At 46.4% G+C, this 20,654-nt stretch overlaps 1 protein-coding gene across 1 annotated transcript; it reads right to left on the reverse strand.

The window, feature by feature from the left end:
- Positions 1-18,022: 18,022 nt before the first annotated feature.
- Positions 18,023-20,344, reverse strand: LOC146755451 (uncharacterized). The gene is made up of 5 exons (XM_085525547.1): positions 20,019-20,344; positions 19,633-19,758; positions 19,145-19,306; positions 18,948-19,037; positions 18,023-18,586 (listed from the first exon to the last, which is right to left on the reverse strand). Exons 1-5 carry the CDS (start codon positions 20,088-20,090, stop codon positions 18,038-18,040), a joined length of 999 nt encoding a protein of 332 aa, XP_085381673.1. The 5' UTR covers positions 20,091-20,344; the 3' UTR covers positions 18,023-18,037.
- Positions 20,345-20,654: the final 310 nt, after the last annotated feature.

The following is a 20,654-nucleotide window of genomic DNA, read 5'->3' on the forward strand; positions in this document are numbered from 1 at the left end:
CCTTCAGGTGCGCTTTCTGACACCTTGTCTGACTTCACTGTCACTGTGCCAGCATCCTCAGGCTTAACCTGCTTCATTGTCAGTGTGCAGCAATTGCCAACGTTCTTGATGTCACTGTAATTGTTGGTGTAAAGGAGGTTGCCATTCAGGAACCATTCCACGTCCTCGTCATCATGGGACAGCTCGCAGGAGAAGACAGCAGAGCTCTCTTCAATTTCTACATCCTGCAGGTTACTTCTACATTGCGGGCTGTGGGGAAACAAGGTGAACTGTTACCACTGTTACTATAAATCATACTGGGATGTGTTAGAATGGTTGGACTAGATGATCTTTGTGTAATCTTCTCAGTGAAGATTATACATTTATAAAGTTAGCAGGAGAGAACGGCAGAAATCAACCCCAAGAAGAGAAATCTGAGGTGAAATAGGACATGGAAGAGGCCACCCTCCCTGCTCATACCTTCAGCTGTCAGCGTGGCCTCAGTCTCTGCAATTCCTGCCTTGCACTTGTACACACCAGCATCATTGGGCTTCAGCTTCAGAATCTGGAGCTCTGCTGAATGCTTATCCCTCTTGATCTTGTACTTCTCAGAGGGCTTGATGAGTGTGTGGCCTTTGAACCATTTCACAACCTTTGGAGAAGGCCTGAAGTCACAGGACAGGATGACAGAATGATGTTCCAAAGCTGTCTTGTCCTCCAACTTCCTGGTGATTTCTATATGGTAATCTGCAAAGCAGGGGTGGAAGAGAAGAAAGGATGAGGACAATTGGAAGAAGAGGAAAGTCTCTTGCGTGTATTCCATTCCAATTAATGTCATGTTCACAGTGGTTCTTTGAACGACTCTAAAGATAAAACAAACGATTGTCTATAGGGAATGCCATTGACTACATTTCTATAAAGTAATACTGTATATTATCTACCAAATGCAAGGTCCAGCTCTTGTTCTGTGCTTATTAAATTGCTCCCAATTGTTGAGGCTTTTATTCAAATAAGAGTGAGTTGAAAATATAACAAGTACTTTAGGGTGTGAATGGAGACTCTTATGCTGGGGACAACAGCAGATAAAAAGCCTGCAAGTTTCTTTCAGATGAAATCAATGACAAACTGCATCAAATTTACGTGCTACCAAACTTAACCTTGTCTAGTTCAGAAATACAATTAATTTCACCTGATTTGACTTCTTTGGTATAGCCAAGGACAAAACCTCAGCTCTGTAGATCTGAATAGTAAGCACATCACAGCTATTCAAACAGATCTTTGCACAGTGCAGTGTTTTCAAAGCCTGGATATGTTACCTCTGACAAGCAGATTGGCTATGGATTTGGATTTGCCAATTGAGAACTGAATGGTGCTTGTCATATCAGTGGTGGTTATCGCTATGGCAAGCTGGTGGATGGTGCCTTCTTGCTGCATAATCAAGTTTCTGCCAGCCTGTAAGACTTCCCCACGTAGATACCACTTGGGAGGTTTCACAGAAGGAATGGATATCTCGCATTCAAATTTGGCTTTTTCAGGCTCAGTCACATCCTCATCACACAGCTCCTTTACTAGATTAATGGATTGCTCTTTAAGAAAGATGGAACAAGAGAAAGCAGATATTTAGAAGGAATGTAAAAAACCCTTACATTATCACCCCACTTACTCACGTCAGCATTACTGCACATGAACACTACACCTATCAGCTCAGAATGCCTTGAAACATCATTAAAAAATAATAGAAAGAAAAGAATGTTGTTAAGAAGTCAGACAATAAGATTGACAACCTGAAAAGAGCCCAGATCTTCTGATTCCCAGTCCAACATCTAAATCAAACCATGACCTTCCCATCCCAATATCAAACTCCTCGCATTACGAAATGGAAAAGAGGTTCATTGAAACACGGACATTGATAATTACTTTGGTTAAATACAGCAACTTAGCTCTGAACAACAAGTTTTCACCTAGTAAAGGTCTCTGTAGCTCAAATGTAATGACTCTACTTAGGAGAAATTCATTTTCCAGGAAGTTCTTGCCCTTATAATTTTAACAGTGGCAAAGCTGGGGACTGAACTCTTGAGTAGTGTGCTAACTCAAATGTCTCCCTTTTCTTTATCACACTTAACATCATATATATACCCTGACATTGTATATATTAAAAAAAAAACCAAAACCCTGTGTTCTTTTCAAACAGCAAGAGAAAATGAAGAAAAGGTCAAGCTATGTTTTTTATCCCTCAACGTTCAAACACAAATCTGAAGTCTAAACGTAGAAAATCAACCTCCTAAGAAAATAATCCATCTTACTTTGCAAAAGTAAATTCCAAAAGAGAAGCTGGATATTTTGTGGGCAGAAAGGTAGGTAGGTAGGAGTTTTTATTTCTGTGAAAGGCCCTGGTGGTGTTTAACTTCCTTGACATTAAAGCAAAGGATGTTAGCTCGTTTATAACATAAGATAATTTAATCAAAATCATCATCAGAAGCACAATTACCTTTAACTGTAAGATGGGCACAAGATTCACGAGATTCTGCCTTTTCTGCTACAGATTTTATTTCTGCTGCATCCTTGACTTGGACACGTGTGTAAGTCAGCAAGTAGCTCTTTCCTGAAGCAGAGAACCAAAGAGTCACTAAGGCTGGAAAAGACCACTAAGGTCATCTAGTCCAGCCACCAACTCATCCCTACCAAACTGTGCTCTTGAGAGCAAACCCACAACTACACTTGGCTTCCTTGAGCAAAGAGCTCTGAGGCACATGGCCAGGCTGAGCATCATCCATCTGGTTTCACAGCATCACTGCCTGTTCTCTCATGTCAATGAAACCACCCATTCCCCCATGTCCACATCCCCACCAAAGTGTAATCTAAACATGGCTTCTACAAGGACTGACCGAATGTGGCCGTCGTCACCTTCAAAGTACCTGATACAGAAGGATCACACTCACTGTCAGACAAAACCTCTTTGGAGAGGTGAACTGACTGCCCTGTTCACCCCCACGTTTGAAATAACTGCACTCATTTCCTACCTGCTCCTGGCAGTGTGGGATGGTGGGATAGCATCACACTTCCCACACTAAGCTTCCCACCTGTCACTTGTTCCACCTAAACCTCAGTCCCAAAACAAAAGGGGAACTCGCTTCTGAACCCTCTTCACTTCATTTCAGATGTCTTATATGCTTGATCTCCAACCCACCCCCCACTCAGGAGAAAGATCCCCCTCTTACACCCTACCATCTTGCTGCATTCTAATGTTGTCATCAGCCTTCAGCTTGTTGTCATCTTTGTACCACTGGGTCTGAACCTCATCGTGTGAAATCTCACAGACAAAAGATGCACTCCCATATTCATTCACTTCCACATCTTCCAGTGGTTTAACAATCTTGATATCTCCAGCTGTGAAATACTAGAGATATATTTGTCAGGGTATTTCCAGAACTGAGTGCAGCATCTTTTCCTTACACATATTTGCATAGAAAATAAGTAGGATTATGTTTTATTCTAAACCATCATCCATTCCTGAGTCATTTCCCTTTTCAACACAGTCAATGCATTATTGCCCTTGAAATTAAAGATAGACTTACTAGCTACAATGGAGCTCCCTGCAAACAGTTTTCATGGAAACCAGAATCTCATTTATTCTAAAACCTTTCAAGCAAAATTAAGGGTAGAAAAACAATAGAACTGACTGAATCTTTAAGGTCATTTAGTTCCAGTCCCCCTGCTATAGGCAGGGACACCTCCCTCCACACCAACTCTTCTCCTCAGGGTCGAGGCTTCTCTCAAATCATTCTCCTCTAAGCCTGTGCCTGTGCTTGGGATTGCCCTGACCCAGGTGCAGGGCCTTGTACTTGGCCACACTCAAGTTCATGAGGCTGCCAAGGGCCCACCTCTCCAGCCTGTCCAGGTCCCTCTGGGTAGCATCCCTTCCCTCTAGCACATCAACAGCACCGCTCAGCTTGGGGTCATCTGCAAACTTGCTGAGGGTTCATTTGATTCCACTCTCCATGTTGCCTACAAAAATGTTAAATAACACTGGTCCCAACACCACCCTCCACCTGGACACTGAGCTATTGACTGCAGCTCTCTGAGTGTGACCATCCAGACAGTTCCCTATCCTGCAACTGGTCCATCCATCAAAACCATTTTTCTCCAGTTCGGTGACCAGGACGTCATGCAGGACAGGATCAAATGCTCTGCACAGGTCCATGTAGATGATGTCAGTTGCTCTCCCATTATCCACTGATGCTGTTACTCCATCATGAAAGGCCACCAAGTTTGTCAGGCATGGCTTGACCTTGAGGAAGCCCTATTGGTTACCACCATCACCTCATCTTTATTTTCCAAACTATGCCAAGGAGAACTAGACAGAACTCTACAATGTCGTGTCACTACAAACCTGTCTGAACCATTGGCTTCTCTGCATGCTCATTACTAGTCTCTCCTTAGCTTGTGTGCCCACAATGTATGGGGAATGTCAGCCACAAATCTTACCTAGGGGACATCTTTGCTTCAAAGTCCCTTGAACATCACACAATCCCTTTTAACTCTCTAGGTCTGCACTTATTTATGTCAGAATCAGACCATATTTCTGTGCTGCTATTTCCCTTTCCTTCTGAAGGGCCTGGATACAACTTGGATTAACCTCAGGAGCAGAGTTCCTGCATAAAACAGCCAGTACTGAAACAGCAACCCAGCCTGGTTGCAGACTGAGAGAGAAAATGAGAGTTCACCGCCTGTGAATAATGAGACTTCTCTTATTTCCCTGGGAAGTAATGCCCACTTTTTTACTTTGACAGAGCTCCTTCCCATCCTAGAAGGGAAAATATCAAGTCAAATCTACATTAGTCCTTCCATCTCTGCACTGGGCAAAGGCAGCCTTCAAATCTATGCTTAATTCACCCAATTCCCTAGAATTAATGGAACTGTACTTACTGGAACATATGCTGACGCTTAAGCACAGTGCAGTGTTTTCAACATGTAGGAATGGCTATAGAACACGCATAAATTCTGGCTGACATATGACAGCTTAAAGCACTGCAGAGGACTGTTAACAAGCCCGTTTGGACATCACCTTGAATAAATGATGTTATCCCCAAGTAAGGGAAGGAACAGCTGAGCACCGGGGAGGTACACAAAGGGCCAGAGCAAATTCTCACACTGTCAGGTGCAAAGAAAACTGAGATTTCACCCTAAAACCCAGTTCAAAACAAGGCTACAAAATCCTGGCTGAGAATTTCTGAATGCTCACCAGTTGTTTCCAGCTCGAAGGTCATCTTCTGGCCAGCAGCCTCGCAGATGTATTCTCCAGCATCTTTCTTCTCCAGCTGCTCCACAACCAGACGCCGTGTTTTGCCCACAGATTCCATTCTGAACTTTCTGGAGGAGGCAAGCAGTCTTCCATCCTTGTACCATTTTACTCCAGTTGGATCCTGTGCTACTTCACAGCTGAGGGAGGCACTTGCTGCCAGGGCAGCACTCAGCTCTTTCTGCACCTTCTCCTGGTTTATAAACACAGGTTTTGGCTCTGAGGGAAGAAAAGAAAAACAGAAGGACTGAAATGAGACCATCTTGTAGGTTTGTATGTACAGGTTGGAACAGGTTTAGGTTACCACTTGTGCCCAAACTAATAGCCTTCACTAGAGAATATCAGCTCTTCTGTTGAAACTAAGTGTCAAATCTAGGCAAGAAAGAACCTAGGAACTGAAGGAACCAAGAGGGTCCTTGAACACCAGTCCCATGGTTGCAAGTCACTATGCAAACATATTGAACCCAAAAGAACATCTGACCTGCAGGCAACCAAAACCTGAGTTCCTTTTGCTTAAGACCCACTGTGAAACATCAAAACACATAAACATGTGATAGTCAAACCACTGGCTGCCTTTTCATGACCCAGAACAGTACTCCTGGCTTCCTGAACAGACTCCTCATGGCCTCTACCATTGCCACAACTGTGACTGTCAAAGGCACAAAGGAAATATGCTCACAAACGCAGTCCTTTGTTCTTTGTGTGTGATTTGCAGATATCTATCTTACTTTGAGCTCTGGCAATAGTCAGCTCTACCAGGTCTCTTACTGTGAGTAGCAGACTCACCTATCCAGATGCAGCCTCCAACATAAAGGCATAGTAAAAAGTCAGTGTACTACTAGGAGAAGTTCCTGCTTCTCCTGCCATGAAAGGCTGCACGTAGAACACGCACTCCAGCCTCACTGCACATACTTATCTTAGTCAAATGTTTCGGTGAACAAGAATTACAGTTTGGGATCTCAGGCACTGGAGAGATTTGAATAATATCTTGAATATTGCTTCCATTGTACATCTATCAGTAATTATTATTCTACAGACAGACTGAAACAGGTCTTTGTGCCATACTAAATCCAAATACTTGCTACAAACCCAGGCAATCAAGTATAGGGGAAAAACCTCAGCACAGACTACTGCAACTGGATCACTGTATAATAAAAACTAGATTTTACTTTACTGATCTCTGCTGTATTTCAGACAACACCTGTCTTACCTGTGACATGAATCTTGAAGGTGAGTTTCTGGCCAGCAGCCTCGCAGCTGTACTCCCCTGCACCTTTCTTCTCCACCTGGCTCACCACCAGCCGACGCTGTTTGCCCTCTGACTCAGCCTTGAACTTCTTGCTCGAGGTGATCAGTTTCCCCTCCTTGTACCACTTCACCTCCGTCTTCTCCTGGGCCACCTCGCAGCTCAGTGTGGCATTTTCGGTTGGTGCAGCCTTCACCTCCTTCTGCACCTTCTCCTTGTTGAAAAAAGCATCTTCTGCTTCTGGAATTGAAGGCAAATGGGCACATTTAAGACATGAATCTTTTCTACACAGCCTTCCCCAAATGCCCAAATTAGTCTTTGGACTGTACCGTTGAGGACAGCTTTCCCACTCACATTTCCTGACAGTGCTATGAACTTGTATTGGCAGTAACTATGCTGGTACTAACAAGGATAGCAATTACAAGCAAAATGGTAGAAATACAGAAGATATAAGGAAAAGCAAACTCACCAGAGCTGAGACAATCCTCCCTGGCAAGTGATCTCCACGAGATGCTGCCTCAGTGAGGGTCAGCCCTTAAATGAGGTCTCAGAGGAGGTGGAGTTGAACTCCACCCCTCCAGGGAGCACAGCTACATAACTTTCACCTGTGCTCCCACAGCTGACCCCACACTTGCCTCAGCTGATCAATCAGTGGTTCACATTGTGATCTCCCATACAGAACTGAATGCCAACATCTGAACTATATCAATTGCCAGTGAAGAACTTCCTCCCTGCCAGACCAAAACAGTTTAGATAGCCCTAACCTTGTTTTCATTTCCACCAGTATCATGTTCCAAAATCTTCAAAAATTAAAAAACACTTATTTCCCCACTGTCCAGCAGCACACCAGCATACGCAGTCATTGAAAAGTCTGTTTCATACAAGGGGACAGGCATTACATTGTCCAAACAAGCTGACAGCTGTAAGTTGCTTTGCCAGCAAAAGCCAGGTGAGGGTCAAGATTAAATTCTGTTTGTGATTAAGTCATAGTGAGGAAATGTATTTTTCTCACCTACTTATTTCTGAAAATAATTCTACTATCTCCTGAGTTTTCAGAGGCAGTAATAAAATGGTTTCCCCTATGGAATCATAGAATGGTTTGGGTATAGAAGGAAGCTTTAAAGATCATCCAGTCCAACCTCTTGCCGTGGTCAGGGACATCATTCACTAAATGAGGCTGCCCAGGGTCCCCATCCAGCCTGCCCTTGGACACTCCAATGATGAGTCACCCACAACCTGCACTGGACAATCTGTTCCAGTGTATCACCACCCTCATCATAAAGAACTTTTCTCATGTCCAAACTGAGTCTACCCTCTTCACTTTTGAAACCATTGCCCTTTGTTATGTTGCTATAGACCCTGGTAAAAAGCCTTTTTCCACTTTCTTATCAGACTCTCCTAATAAATGAACGCCTGTCTTCCTCCATTTCTGGAAAGAAAAGCACCAGCTTGAAGCCTTTCTATTTTTAAGCATTTCTTTTGTACCTGCTATAGAGAAGAAAACAAAAGAAAATACTGGAAAACCTTTTTAGTTGCAGGTTTCTTTAATTTAATAGAAACCACCAATGCTGCCGTCTAGCATTGTGACCAAATGCTGTCTCTGAGACTATTTAGGAAGAAGCATTTGCAGGGGTGTGCTTGTGCCATGAAGATACCTTTAATATTCTTTAATTTCCCCTGTAATTATTGACTTCTCATTTTGCTATCATTGCATCTACTTGAGATCCCCAGGGAAATTCCCGAATTATTTCCAGCCTGTCTTAAGCTGAGGCTACCCAAGTCCTCTGTGTTCATAGCTTCAGAAGGCAAACAGGAATGTACACAAATTAAACAGAATTTAAGCACCGTCTACATCACTGAATGCTGGGGTTGAATGTGTCAAACCACTTAACTTTCCCCTCCTTCTTTGCTGGGGGGTTCAATACAGTCAAAACAATTTCTCTCACCTGTGACATCAATCTTGAAGGTGAGTTTCTGGCCAGCAGCCTCGCAGCTGTACTCCCCTGCATCTTTCTTCTCCACCTGGCTCACCACCAGCCGACGCTGTTTGCCCTCTGACTCCACCCTGAACTTCTTGCTCGAGGTGATCAGTTTCCCCTCCTTGTACCACTTCACCTCCGTCTTCTCCTGGGTCACCTCGCAGCTCAGCGTGGCATTTTGAGTCAGTACAGCCTTCACCTCCTTCTACACCTTCTGCTTGTTGATAAAGGCATCCTCTGCTTCTGGAACTGGAAAACACTGGGTAAAATATACATTACATATGAACAACTTGTGACTGGAAGACATTAAAAGTTGCTTCTATGTTGTATTGGACCATTTCCTGGAGCAACACTGCTTCACAGTGTTTATCACACATTATAATGCATCCTCAGCACAGTCCCTATGGTCATCCCATCCCTCTGGGTAGTCTTTACTATCAGCTAGGACTCCTAATTTTCAGATTTCTTTTAATGAAGACAATGACAGATCTTCATCTGTGTGTCTTTTTGATATTGCTCCACTCTACGCTGGAGAGCAGCCAAATACAGCTCAATTATGAAGACCTCAAAATCAGGAAACCATAGAAATTTAAGAGCAGAAAACCATCTTTTGACTCTACCATATGGCAGTGATATAGCCCTTAATATTGTGAATACTTGGCCTATATTAGGTTTTGTAGCTCGGTTTTATGCATAAAGCATGGTTTTCTACTCTCAGCAACCCCTGATTCTTCAGAGAACTGGCTGAGGTCATCTCCTCTTAATACCTAACACATATAGAAGAAAGTGTTTAAAGCCCACCTTACCCTTTGTGTCAACAAATGGAGTTAGCATCAGAAAGATAGCAAGTATAATTAGTTAGGCATACACACTTCAGTTAAGGTGATTCAGTTAATCACTTTGCTAAGTGGGATCGATTGATACATTGAATCTTTTATTGATTACTTTAATGACTGTTTTATCTGATTCTCCTTTTACCAACAACTGGTCGCTGAGAGCGTTCATGCTAGCTCCTATTTGAGGCGTGGGAGAACAGATAAACCCTAAATAAATGGGCTTCCATTTCTATTCCATGGTTTTCCCTACAAAAGGCTGTAGAAGTGCAGAATATTTATGATGCACTTACATCATGGACTTCTCTAGTGCTAGCCAGCTTCTAACAGCAGAGCAATTTTGAATAAGCTTCCTATGCTTGTTTGGGTCCCAGGAAAGATCCCAGGGTCCTGATGCTGATACCAAGACAGAGGCTCCAAGCATGAATGCAGGACTAGCAGGTGTGAGGGGGATTGACATTGCCTTTTATTTGCAGTGGAGACATGGAAGACCACTCATTCAGATCATTCATGCAAGCATATTCAGGCATACCCAGCTCAGGTGACCGGGAAGGCTCCTGCTCCCCAGCAGTCATGGCAAACCCTTCCATGACCTGTCCCCTATCTCCTTCCTCCCCGCTGTCACTCTGTGAAGCCTTCTGCTGCCATCCCTTTCCCTTCCTTCATGACTTTCTCCTCTGCATGCTGTCTGAATTCTGAGTGGCAGCAGCTGCCCAGGAGGGTAAGTTCAGCTCAAGTTCCTGTGCTGCTGACCGTTGCAGTACGTGCAATCCCAGGATTCACACCACAGCTCTACCACCAGCACTGCAGTCCACTGAAGGCGAGGGAGCAGGGCAGCAAGCCAATGCAAGAATGCAGTTGATACACTCTACATTTGATCTCCCTGCTTGTATTGACTGTAGAAGCATCATTCTCTCCGCCCATCTTCAACAGCCCCTGTTCTGACTGATGATTTTCAGGGAAGGTTCAAGTTGGATGTTAAGAAAAACTTCTTCTGAAGAGGAATGGTGATGTGGTGGCACAGCTTTGCAGGGAGGTGGTGGGGTCACCATCCCTGGGAGTGTTCAATAACCATGGAGATGTGGCACTGAGGGACGTGGGCAGTGTGCATGGTGGGATGGGTTGAGGCTGGATGTGGGGATCTTTGTGGTCTTTTCCAACCACAATGATTTGATGAAGATCAGAAGGGTTGCTTATTAGCAAGACAACAAACATGGCCTAGACCAACCAGGTGATGCAAAACTTCTCACAAATGCAATGGAGCTTTGGCCCACTTCAAATAAGGATTTCAGCGTGCACCACAAATACTGAGATAATGAGATGGCAGAATCAGCCCTTTTTAGTCTAGTTTTCTATAGGTTTCCAAGGTGTACAGCACTTGTTTCTTTTAAGCAAGAAGGTCTAATCTGCATCCCGTAATGCTCAACACTCAGCACCTAACATTCAACATGTCCTTAAAATGGGATTGTTCTGTGCTACCAGTGGAACCCTGGGGTAGAGGAACCCTGAAAATCTTTCTGAGTGCAATGGTAAGAGGACAAATTAAGACTCAGGAAGCCATTGCACTTTGGGAGAAGCTAGTAAGATGAGGATTTCTGTAGTGAAAGAGCCAACCACTCCAAGAGTACTCATAATCCCTCCTGACTTTCACACCACATCATTTTGCAGTGAGTGCTGGACTTGCACGTCATGTTACGGTGGTAAACATGAGAAATACAGCAACGGTAGCTAGGCAAGCACTCTCCACGTATGGCAGAGGAGGAGGTATTACATTACCCTGTGCAGCCATGAGCTCATCCGGTCTGAAAGAGAACAGAAAACCTTTGGTTTCTGAGGCAAACAGCTAATAATAGCCCTCAGCTAGCAAAATTCAAGTGTAAAAGCACTACATTACTGGGTTTTCTCCCTACGCCTCTGCAATAAGATGTGGGCTGGCTTTGGCTGCTGAGGATTAACTTGGTTGATTCCAGCTGTTGCCATAGTCTTTCTGTAATCGTTCATATTTCATTTTCTCTGACAGATACCTCCCAAATCTACCCTTTCTGTAATCCACTCTTTGCTGAAACTGCCAGTTTCCTGAGCCAAAAGCATGAGCTACACAACTCACGGAACAGATCCAAAGGCCCCAGAATCACATCCACATGGTGTGGGAAACGTAAAAGCTGATAGTTTAGAGTCTACACCACAGGCAGCAGCAAAACTGTCTACTACAGGAGCAGAGATATATTGCACACCAGGGACTGAAGGAGCAGAATGCCCCAAGATGGAGAGAGCAAAGACTGCAACCTTGACAAGGGAACAGAACGCAAGCTATGCCCTGCAAGGACACCAGGTCTGCGTGAGCAGAAAGGCAGTAGACTCCCAGTACAGTTGCTCCTCCACATAGCTGATCAAATGCCAAACCTTGACCAGGATTAAGCTCCAATGTGTTCACTGCCATAAGAAAGAAGAGGAGAAAACAGATTCCCTGTCCTGATCAGCTCAGAATACAAGACGAGAACTGTAAAGTTAACAGAGAACAAGTTGACTTATGAGCAAAAACCAGTAGAGTGCAGCTACAAATAAAACAGAAGACAAACCCTCGTCATCAGCCAGCTCACTAATGGTCACTCAGAATGCAGCTGATGTGCCCATGGCTATCTGGAGTCTAAGTTAAAATTTACTGGATCTTGTGCAAAATATACTGACACCAGAGCAATCTCTACTGCAGCTGGAGTGAGAGATCTGCCTCTGTTCTAAACCCTCAGACTAATGAGAAACGTACAATTAGAAAGGTATCAATGGATTCATGACTGGTCATTACATTTACAGAACATGGAATGAATGGATGTCAACGTGGGATTCAACAAGCCAAAGGCAAGTGCAATGCCTCTGACTAAAAGTTCTTAGGACACCAACAACCAAACCTTCTCAGTGCAGCCACAGTAGAGATCTGTAACTACTACTGTTGAAATATCAACTGGTAGAGCAGTGTTGCACATTGTACAAATCACAGTTGGACATCCATGGACAGCTGATGATAAAGTAGTTGTAGGGGAAGAGCTGGATGAAACACCGTTAAAAACAAATAATCATTTTAGCTGCACGTTTGTAAGCATTTCTTTTCATCCTCCCCAAAACAGTTTCATGGCAGAATCAAGACACATTCACACAGACGTTTCCACAGCCAGACTATGGAATAATCAAAGAATATCAACCAAAATGTGTTTCCTACCAGTTACATGAATCTTGAAGGTGAGTTTCTGGCCAGCAGCCTCGCAGCTGTACTCCCCTGCACCTTTCTTCTCCACCTGGCTCACCACCAGCCGACGCTGTTTGCCCTCTGACTGCACCTTGAACTTCTTGCTCGAGGTGATCAGTTTCCCCTCCTTGTACCACTTCACCTCCGTCTTCTCCTGGGCCACCTCGCAGCTCAGCGTGGCATTTTGAGTCAGTACAGCCTTCACCTCCTTTTGTACCTTGTCCTTGTTTGTAAACACGTCTTCTTTCTCTGCAGGGACATCACAACAGTCACACCGTTTTGCTGTAGTCTGCTGCAGAGCTAACTCCAGTTCCCCGTTTTCACTATACTTGCCCTTCACAGGGAGCATTGTGATACCTCATTAAGACAGGAAAATACTTTCCCCTCTATTTTGCCTTGGGAAATGATAAGCATATCATTTCATTTCATATGATATCATATCATATCACAAAGCTAAACATTTCGCAGTCTGATAGCAGATTTGGACATGAGATTTAGAACACCTGCATGCACTGCTGAACCTCCTCCCTTATCTTTTTTTCTTCTCATGTCTCTCTACATTTCCAGTAAATCAGAAGGGAACGGCCCTCTAGAACAGGTTGCCCAAGGAGACTGTGGATGCTCCATCCCTGCAGGCATTCAAGGCCAGGCTGGATGTGGTTCTGGGCAGCCTGGGCAGCTGGTTGGCAACCCTGCACATAGGAGGGGTTTGGAACTGGATGAGCACTGTGGGGCTTTGCAACCCAGGCCATTTATGAGTCTGATCATTTGCATTTTCCACCTAATTGTGTCACTCAAATTTTGTAACCAGATCTCTTCAAACACCTCCCATTTTCTCACTCCTTGCATGCCTGGTGTGCTCTTGCACTGTAACCCTGCAGACACCAGATGACTACAAGAGCTGCACAAGTTACCCTCCTTGCCTATGGTTTGTTGCAGTAATTCATTCCTGGATGGAAAAGCACATGTAGAAAAGTGTTGCTATGACACTAGATGACAAAGAAAGCCCTATAGCCAAAATGTTTTGCACCAGAGAGGCTGTCAGTTGATCCTCCAAATGCAAGACACACCAAATGAAGCGTTCCTTTATCTCTGGGATTTCAAGCATTTTCTCACCTCTGACTTTCACCTGGAATGTTGCTTTGTCATCTTTTGTTTCACAGCTGTAGCTCCCTTGGTCTTTCAGGGTCACATTTTTGACCATGAGCTTGCGGTGCGTCCCCTGGGAGATGATGCTTGTCCTCTGGTCCTGCTTCACCTCTGTTTGATCTTTCTTCCATATGAAAGCTCCGCTTGCAGCTGACACCTCACACACCAGCTCCAGGTCTTCAGAAGGACTGACTGATATTTCTGGAGTCGTTTTGGGCTTGTTGACCGAATTAATGGCTTCATCTGAAGAAAAAAAGAGAAAGTGGTTTACATCCTGACTCAGGCTTATTCAGCACAGCATGAAGATACAGTTAGAACTGATTGTAATGTCTCTGCTCATTACATTTGGGTGATCGAGTTTCACCTCTGGAGGTACTCACATACAAACGTGTGCTTGATTCTCCTGCGTAAAGGAAAGAGTAAGTTCTATGCAGACAGTTCTTATTTCTTTTAATCAATTCTGTATTCTGCACATGTTCTTCTGAAGCTAGAATGAAGGCAGCTAAGTAACATGTTTGCAATACATGAACAAACCTATTTAACACCTTGTCTCTAAGCTAACAAGCAGCGTTTGATGAGCACATCAGTATTTCATGCCCTTCATTCCATCCAGACAGAACCTGCCTGAGGAGCAAGCTGATGGCTGTCAGCTACAGGCAGACCTAGCTTAGTATTGCATTTCTTAGAGCAACAACTGTTGCTTTCAGTCACTGAATATGAATCCTTGGGACCTGATGAGGTGCATCCATAGGTGCTGAGGGAGCTGCTGGAGGTCGTTGCTGAGCCGCTCTCAGTAATCTGTCAGAGGTCTTGGAGAACTGGGGAGGTGCCTGAAGACTGGAGGACGGCCAGTGTCACTCCTGTCTTCAAAATGGCAAGAAGGAAGACCCGGGTAATTATAGGCCGGTCAGCCTCACCTCTGTCCCAGGGAAGGTGATGGAACAGCTTGTGCTGGATGCCATCTCCAGACAACTGGGAGAAAAGGAGGTTATCAGGAGTATTCAGCATGGGTTCACCAAGGGGAGGTCATGCTCGACCAACCTGTAGGCCTTTTATGAAGATGTCACTAGCTGGGTGGACAGGGGGAGAGCGGTAGATGTAGTCTACCTTGATTTCTGTAAGGCTTTTGATGCTGTCCCCCTTGACATCCTTATAACAAAGCTGAGGAAGTATGGGATAGATGAGTGGACGGTGAAGTGGGTCGAGAATTGGCTGACTGGCCGAGTGCAGAGGGTTGTCGTTGGTGGTGCGGAATCTGGCTGGAGGCCTGTAACTAGCGGCGTCCCCCAGGGGTCTGTGCTGGGTCCGGTCTTGTTCAACATCTTCATCAGCGACCTTGATGAGGGGATAGTGACCACCCTCAGCAAGTTTGCTGATGCCACGAAGTTGGGAGGATTGGCTGACACGCCTGAAGACTGTGCTGCCATTCAGAGAGACCTGGACAGGCTGGAGAGCTGAGCAGTAAGAAACCAGATGAGGTTTAACAAAAGCAAGTGTAGAGTCTTGCACCTAGGGAGAAATAATTGCATGCACCAGTACAGGCTGGGGGAAGAGCTGCTGGACAGGAGCTCTGCTGAGTGGGACCTGGGCGTCCTGGTGGACGATAGATTGACCATGAGCCAGCAGTGTGCCCTTGTGGCCAAGAAGGCCAATGGCATCCTGGGGTGTATTAAAAAGAGCATGGCCAGCGGGTCGAGGGAGGTGATCCTCCTCCTCTACTCTGCCCCGGTGGGGCCTCCTCTGGAGTGCTGTGTCCAGTTCTGCGCTCCCCAGTACAAAAAAGACAGGGATCTCTTGGAAAGAGTCCAGCAGAGGGCCACTAAGATGGTGGAGGGCCTGAAGCATTTCCCCTATGAGGAGAGATTTAGCAAACTGGGTCTGTTTAGCCTTGAGAAGGGAAGGCTGAGAGGGGATTTGATCCAGGTTTATAAATACCTGAGGTGTGGGTGCCATAGTGGCGTGGCTGGTCTCTTTTCAGTAATGTGTAGGGACAGGACTAGGGGTAATGGGATGAAACTTCAGCATTGGAAGTTCTGCACGAAGATGCGGAAGAACTTCTTTACGGTGAGGGTGACGTAGCACTGGAACGGGCTGCCCAGCGAGGTGGTGGAGTCTCCTTCTGTGGAGATATTCAAGATCCGACTGGACGCCGAGCTGTGCGACGTGGTGTAGGGAGCCTGCTTTCCAGGAGGGTTGGACTCGATGATCTCTAGAGGTCCCTTCCAACCCCTGCAATTCTGTGATTCTGTGAGGCAACCACAGCCTCACTGGGAAGACTGTTCCAGTGTTTCACCACCCTCACAGTAAAGTTCTTCCTGGTATGTATTCTAAATCTACCCTCTTCCAGTTTAAAACCATTTCCCTTCATCCTGTCACTACATGCATTTATAAAAAGTCCCTCCCAAGCTTTCCTATGCACTCCCTTCAGATACTGGGAGGTTGCTATAAGGTCCCCCTGGAGCCTTCTCTTCTCCAGGCTGAAGAGCCCCAGCTCTCTCAGCCTGTCCTTCTAGGGGAGGTGCTCCAGCCCTCTGATCATCTCCATTTCCCTCATCTGGACCTGCTCCAACAGCACAGTGTCCTTGTGTTGGGGTCCCCAGAGCTGGACGCAGTACTCCATGTGGGGTCTTACGGGAGCAGCGCGGAGGGGCAGAGTCGCCTCCTCGACTCGCTGGTCACACTTCTCTTGATGAAACCTGGGATATATTTGGCCTTCCAGGCCGCAAGCGTACACTGCCACCTCGTGCTGAATCATCTGAGACCCCCAAATCCTTCTCCTCGGTGCTGCTCTCAAGCCATTCTCCACCCAACCTTTATCTGTGCTTGAGATTTCCCCAACTCAGGGCACTTGTCCTTGTTGAACTTCATGAAGTTGACATGGGCCACCAAGTTTGTCACGTCTGACTTGCCCATGGTGAAACCATTTTGATTACCACCAGCCACCTTGTCTTTATTTTTCCGTGTGGTGCAGTAGGGCCTTCAGTTGGATCTACCCCGCGATCTTACCAAGCACAGAGGTGAGACTGACTGGCCTGTAGTTCCCTGGATCTTCTTTTTTCCCGATCTGGAATAGGGGGGTTATGTTTCCCCTTTTCTGATCAGTGGGAACTTCGCCAGACTGCCATGACCTTTCAAATACGATGCACAGCGGCTTGGCAAGTTCATCCACCAGTTCCCTCAGAACCTGCGGATGGATCCCTTGGACTTGTGCAGCTTCAGATTCTTTCGATGGTCTAGAACCTCATCTTCACTTACAGCACTTACAGATCCACCTTCTCCAAGTTTTACTGTTGCTTTCTGCAGTTTGGGCTCTGGGCCTAGAGCACTTGCCAGTGAGGCCTGAAGCAAAGAAGTCATTGAGCACCTCAGCTCTCTCTGTATTCCTCATGACCAGGCCTCTAGTTGCCTTCCAGAGAGGGCCCACATCCTCGCTTACCTTCTTTTTAATCACTGATATACCTGTTCCCCTTTCTGTCCCCAGCTAGATTTAGTTCTGCCTGGGTTTTAGCTTTCCTAACCTGATCTTTGAGGTTCCCATACTACTTGGAAGAGGAAGTTATCATCAGCACATTCCAGAAACCTCTTTGATTTCTGGTGCAATGCTGTGTTGTCCCTCCCACAGATATCAGGGTGGTTGAAGTCCCCTGTGAGGACCTCATCCTCCATGTCCTTCTTGTAGTGAGGAGCCCAAAACTGAACACAGTACTTGAGATGCGGCCTCACCAGAGCTGAGTACAGAGGGATGATCACCTCTCTGCTCCTGCTGGCCACACTGTTTCTTATACAGGCCAGGATGCCCTTGGCCTTCTTGGCCACCTGGGCACACTGTGGGCTCATGTTGAGCAGAGCATCGACCAACAGCCCCAGGTCCCTTTCCTCTTCACAGTCATCCAGCCATTCTGTCCCAAGCCTGTAACACTGCATGTACCCCCAGCAGAGAACAACTACATCCCCCAGAGGATTGCTTGCTGCTCTGTCACCCTTTATGTTCAGTGCAAAAGATAAAAGCCATCCGTATATCACTTGATCTCCCCTTTCCTTTTTGATCCCAGCAGCACGAGAACTCCCTGGGTTGTCTCACCTCGGCTTTAGAATAAGGACTTCAGTTTTCGGACACACTTTGTAATGTTATTTTTTTAATTTTTTTTATTGGTTTTAATTCTAATTCTGATACTAATTATGATATATTGTACTGTAGTGTGTTATCTTGCATTCTGGTATCATCTTTGGTCAATTAATTAAACAAATTAAAATTAATTAAGCCAATTAAAACTAATTTGTTGCCACTGTTTTGGTTTTTGGCCAATCTCTCTACTTGTTTTCCCCTTTTTTTCCTTTTCCCTTCACTGGGGCCTGGATGCTTCTAGGGACTCTGGAGTTTGTTTTTGGGTCAGAAGCAGTACGAATGCTTCTGGGGAGTTTGGAGTTTGTTGTTGACGCAGAAGTAGTCTGGATGATTCTGGGGACTCTGGAGTTTGCTGTTGGGTCAGAAGCAGTACGAATGCTTCTGGGGAGTTTGGAGTTTGTTGTTGACGCAGAAGTAGTCTGGATGATTCTGGGGAGTTTGGAGCCTTCCCTGCCCAACGCAGGTTTGGGTGACTTCTCAGGCAGCTTCATTGCATGCCCTGTGCTCCATGAGTCTCCCTGAAGGCCACGCTCCATCAAAGCCACATTCCTTCTGCATTGTCCAGACAGAAGATTATAGCATGAAGGAGAGGGGCCAGCTGGTTTATGAAGCATTGTGGGTCTGATTTTCGAACCCGCAATGTAATCCACGGGACCGGGCTGGAACTTGTCCCTGGCCATCTGTAGTCTGTGGATCGATTTCTTCAAATTGGAAATCTCCCGAAGAAGCTCATCCTGGAAGGGAACAGAGGGTTTATGCTTGGTCTTGTCTTAGAGAGTGCTTCCCACCCTAAGTACTGCTGCTTTACGCAGAAGAGGGCAAGCACACTGCTTCAGCCTTGCAATGAGGGCAGAAGAGAACGGCTGCCACAGTGCTCTGCTTGTAAGCAAGCAACTTTCCAGGCTGCCTTCACACCAGCACGCTGTGCTAGCTCAGCTCTGAGCTGAGCTGTCCTTTCCATGCCTCAATGCCTAGACCACCAGCCCGCCCCTCACCTTTTCTGCTTTCCCCATCTCCCTCAGATCCATCAAGTAAAGCCCGTGCCCTCAGTGCCATGCTGCTGACACGTGCCTACCAATACTGGGCTTTGCCTACCTCTTCTCGCCTCTTTGCTTGCTTTTTCTCCAGCTTCAGCCTGGTCAGGTACTGCCTGTACTCGTTGAACTCCTTCAGAGTGCAGACAACCTACAGAAGAGACAATGACAGATGGCTGTAGTGTCAGGCCCCTGCCTGGCAGACTGGAAAGCCCTCCTGAGGAGACCCGTGTTGGTCAGCCCAACAGCCAAACTTACATCGCCATCCTCGGTGACCAAGCCCCGTTTCTTCAGGTTCCGCAGGTTGTTTTTGCGGTTGTGGAACTCCCGCAGATGCGGGTCATGCAGGCTGTTGTACTCTGTGCACAGATTGCGACTGTACGGATCTCTCAGGTCAAACTGAGGAGAAGGCTGGTGGAGCTGGAAGAGATGTGTTGTAGAGTGTGAATGGGGAAGGAGAGAGCAGCAAAGAGACAGAGACACTTCCAAGCTGCTCACACCCACAGGCTGGCCTCTTGCCTCTTTCCCAAACAGTCATGTCTGGGTTTTCCTAAGTCCTCCAAGAGGGAGAGCAGAGGGTTGCACCCTCCTCCAGGAACGACCCGGTCTCCACATTTCTGTGCCTGATGGATGCCTGGCCCCAGCATCCCAACACATGGGATTGGCATCCCAACACAAGGCCTCCTTGGCATGGCGGCAACCCCAGGAAACAAGAGCCCTTTTTGACGCTTCCTTACTCCTCTCACCTTTTCCCCCAGCTTTCTCCTGGCGAAAAGGAGCTTGGTGCCGGGCTGCACAGGGATTTTAACCCCGAGTGGAAGGTCCAACAGCCAGCTACCTCCTGCTCCAACTTCCTGTCCTCTGGGTCGGAGCTAGAAAGACAAAGACACGCTTGGACACTCAGACACTCCATTCCCCTCTCCAGCCCACCTCCGCTCCCTTTGGCAGCTCCCTCCCCACTTCTGTAACCGATGCTGGGATGTGCAGAGAGGTGCGATTCCCTGCAAGCCTTCTCCAGCACCAGCATGAGGAGAAGTGTCCCTCAGCCTCTGGAGAGCATCTACAGCCCCAGAGCAGCCCTGCATACCCCAGGCTACTGCACTCAGCTCTCTCTTGATGTAGCAGCGCTCACCTTTCCGCTCTTCCCCGCTCTGCTCAGAAATTCATCTGGATTTCGGAATCCAGCACTGCAACAGCACTCCATGGCTCCTGGTAGGAACTCTCTGAGAGCTGCAACCCTCCGCTACCACCTCTCGCTCCAGCAGCAGCGAACTGAGGCCACCCCAGCCGGAGTTCCAGCCTGCAGCTTTATGTCACGCTCACCCACTGTTGCATCACAATGACATGCAATGACATGCGGCAAGCCTGCAGCTGCATGGAGGCCCTTCTGGGTGCACTCGTGGTAAGCTGCTCCAGCTGGCCCTGCTTTGAGCCAAAAAGGCTTGCTGAGTCCTGAGGCCTGCTGTAGGCTTCCTTGGTTTCTATCACAGGTGATGCTGCACGTGGAACAAATACCTTCTCGGGTTGTCCCAGAGCTTGTTTTATAAGTAAATGACACTGAAACAATGTGGGAGAGCTGGCCTGTTTTTCTGTCCTAGAATCTTAGAATGGTTTGTGTTGGAAGGGACCTTTAAGATCACCTCGTTCCAACCTGCTATAGACAGGGACACCTCGCTGTAGACCAGGTTGCTCACAACACATCCAGCCTGGCCTTGAGTGCTTCCAGGGAGAGGAGGGATGCTGAGGAGGTGGAAATAGTGAACGCCTT

This window comes from Coturnix japonica, chromosome 32 (assembly GCF_054131305.1).
Source record: "Coturnix japonica strain WE chromosome 32, WE-NBRP24, whole genome shotgun sequence".
Taxonomy (NCBI): domain Eukaryota; kingdom Metazoa; phylum Chordata; class Aves; order Galliformes; family Phasianidae; genus Coturnix; species Coturnix japonica.

Coding starts and splice junctions, on each gene's coding strand:
- LOC146755451 (XM_085525547.1), bottom strand. CDS start 20,090: ATGGAGTGCTGTTGCAGTGCTGGATTCCGAAATCCAGATGAATTTCTG. Junction 19,759..20,018: donor GAGCGGGGAAGAGCGGAAAG/GTGAGCGCTGCT, acceptor TTGTCTTTCTAG/CTCCGACCCAGAGGACAGGA. Junction 18,587..18,947: donor AAGCAAAGAGGCGAGAAGAG/GTAGGCAAAGCC, acceptor GTTCCCTTCCAG/GATGAGCTTCTTCGGGAGAT.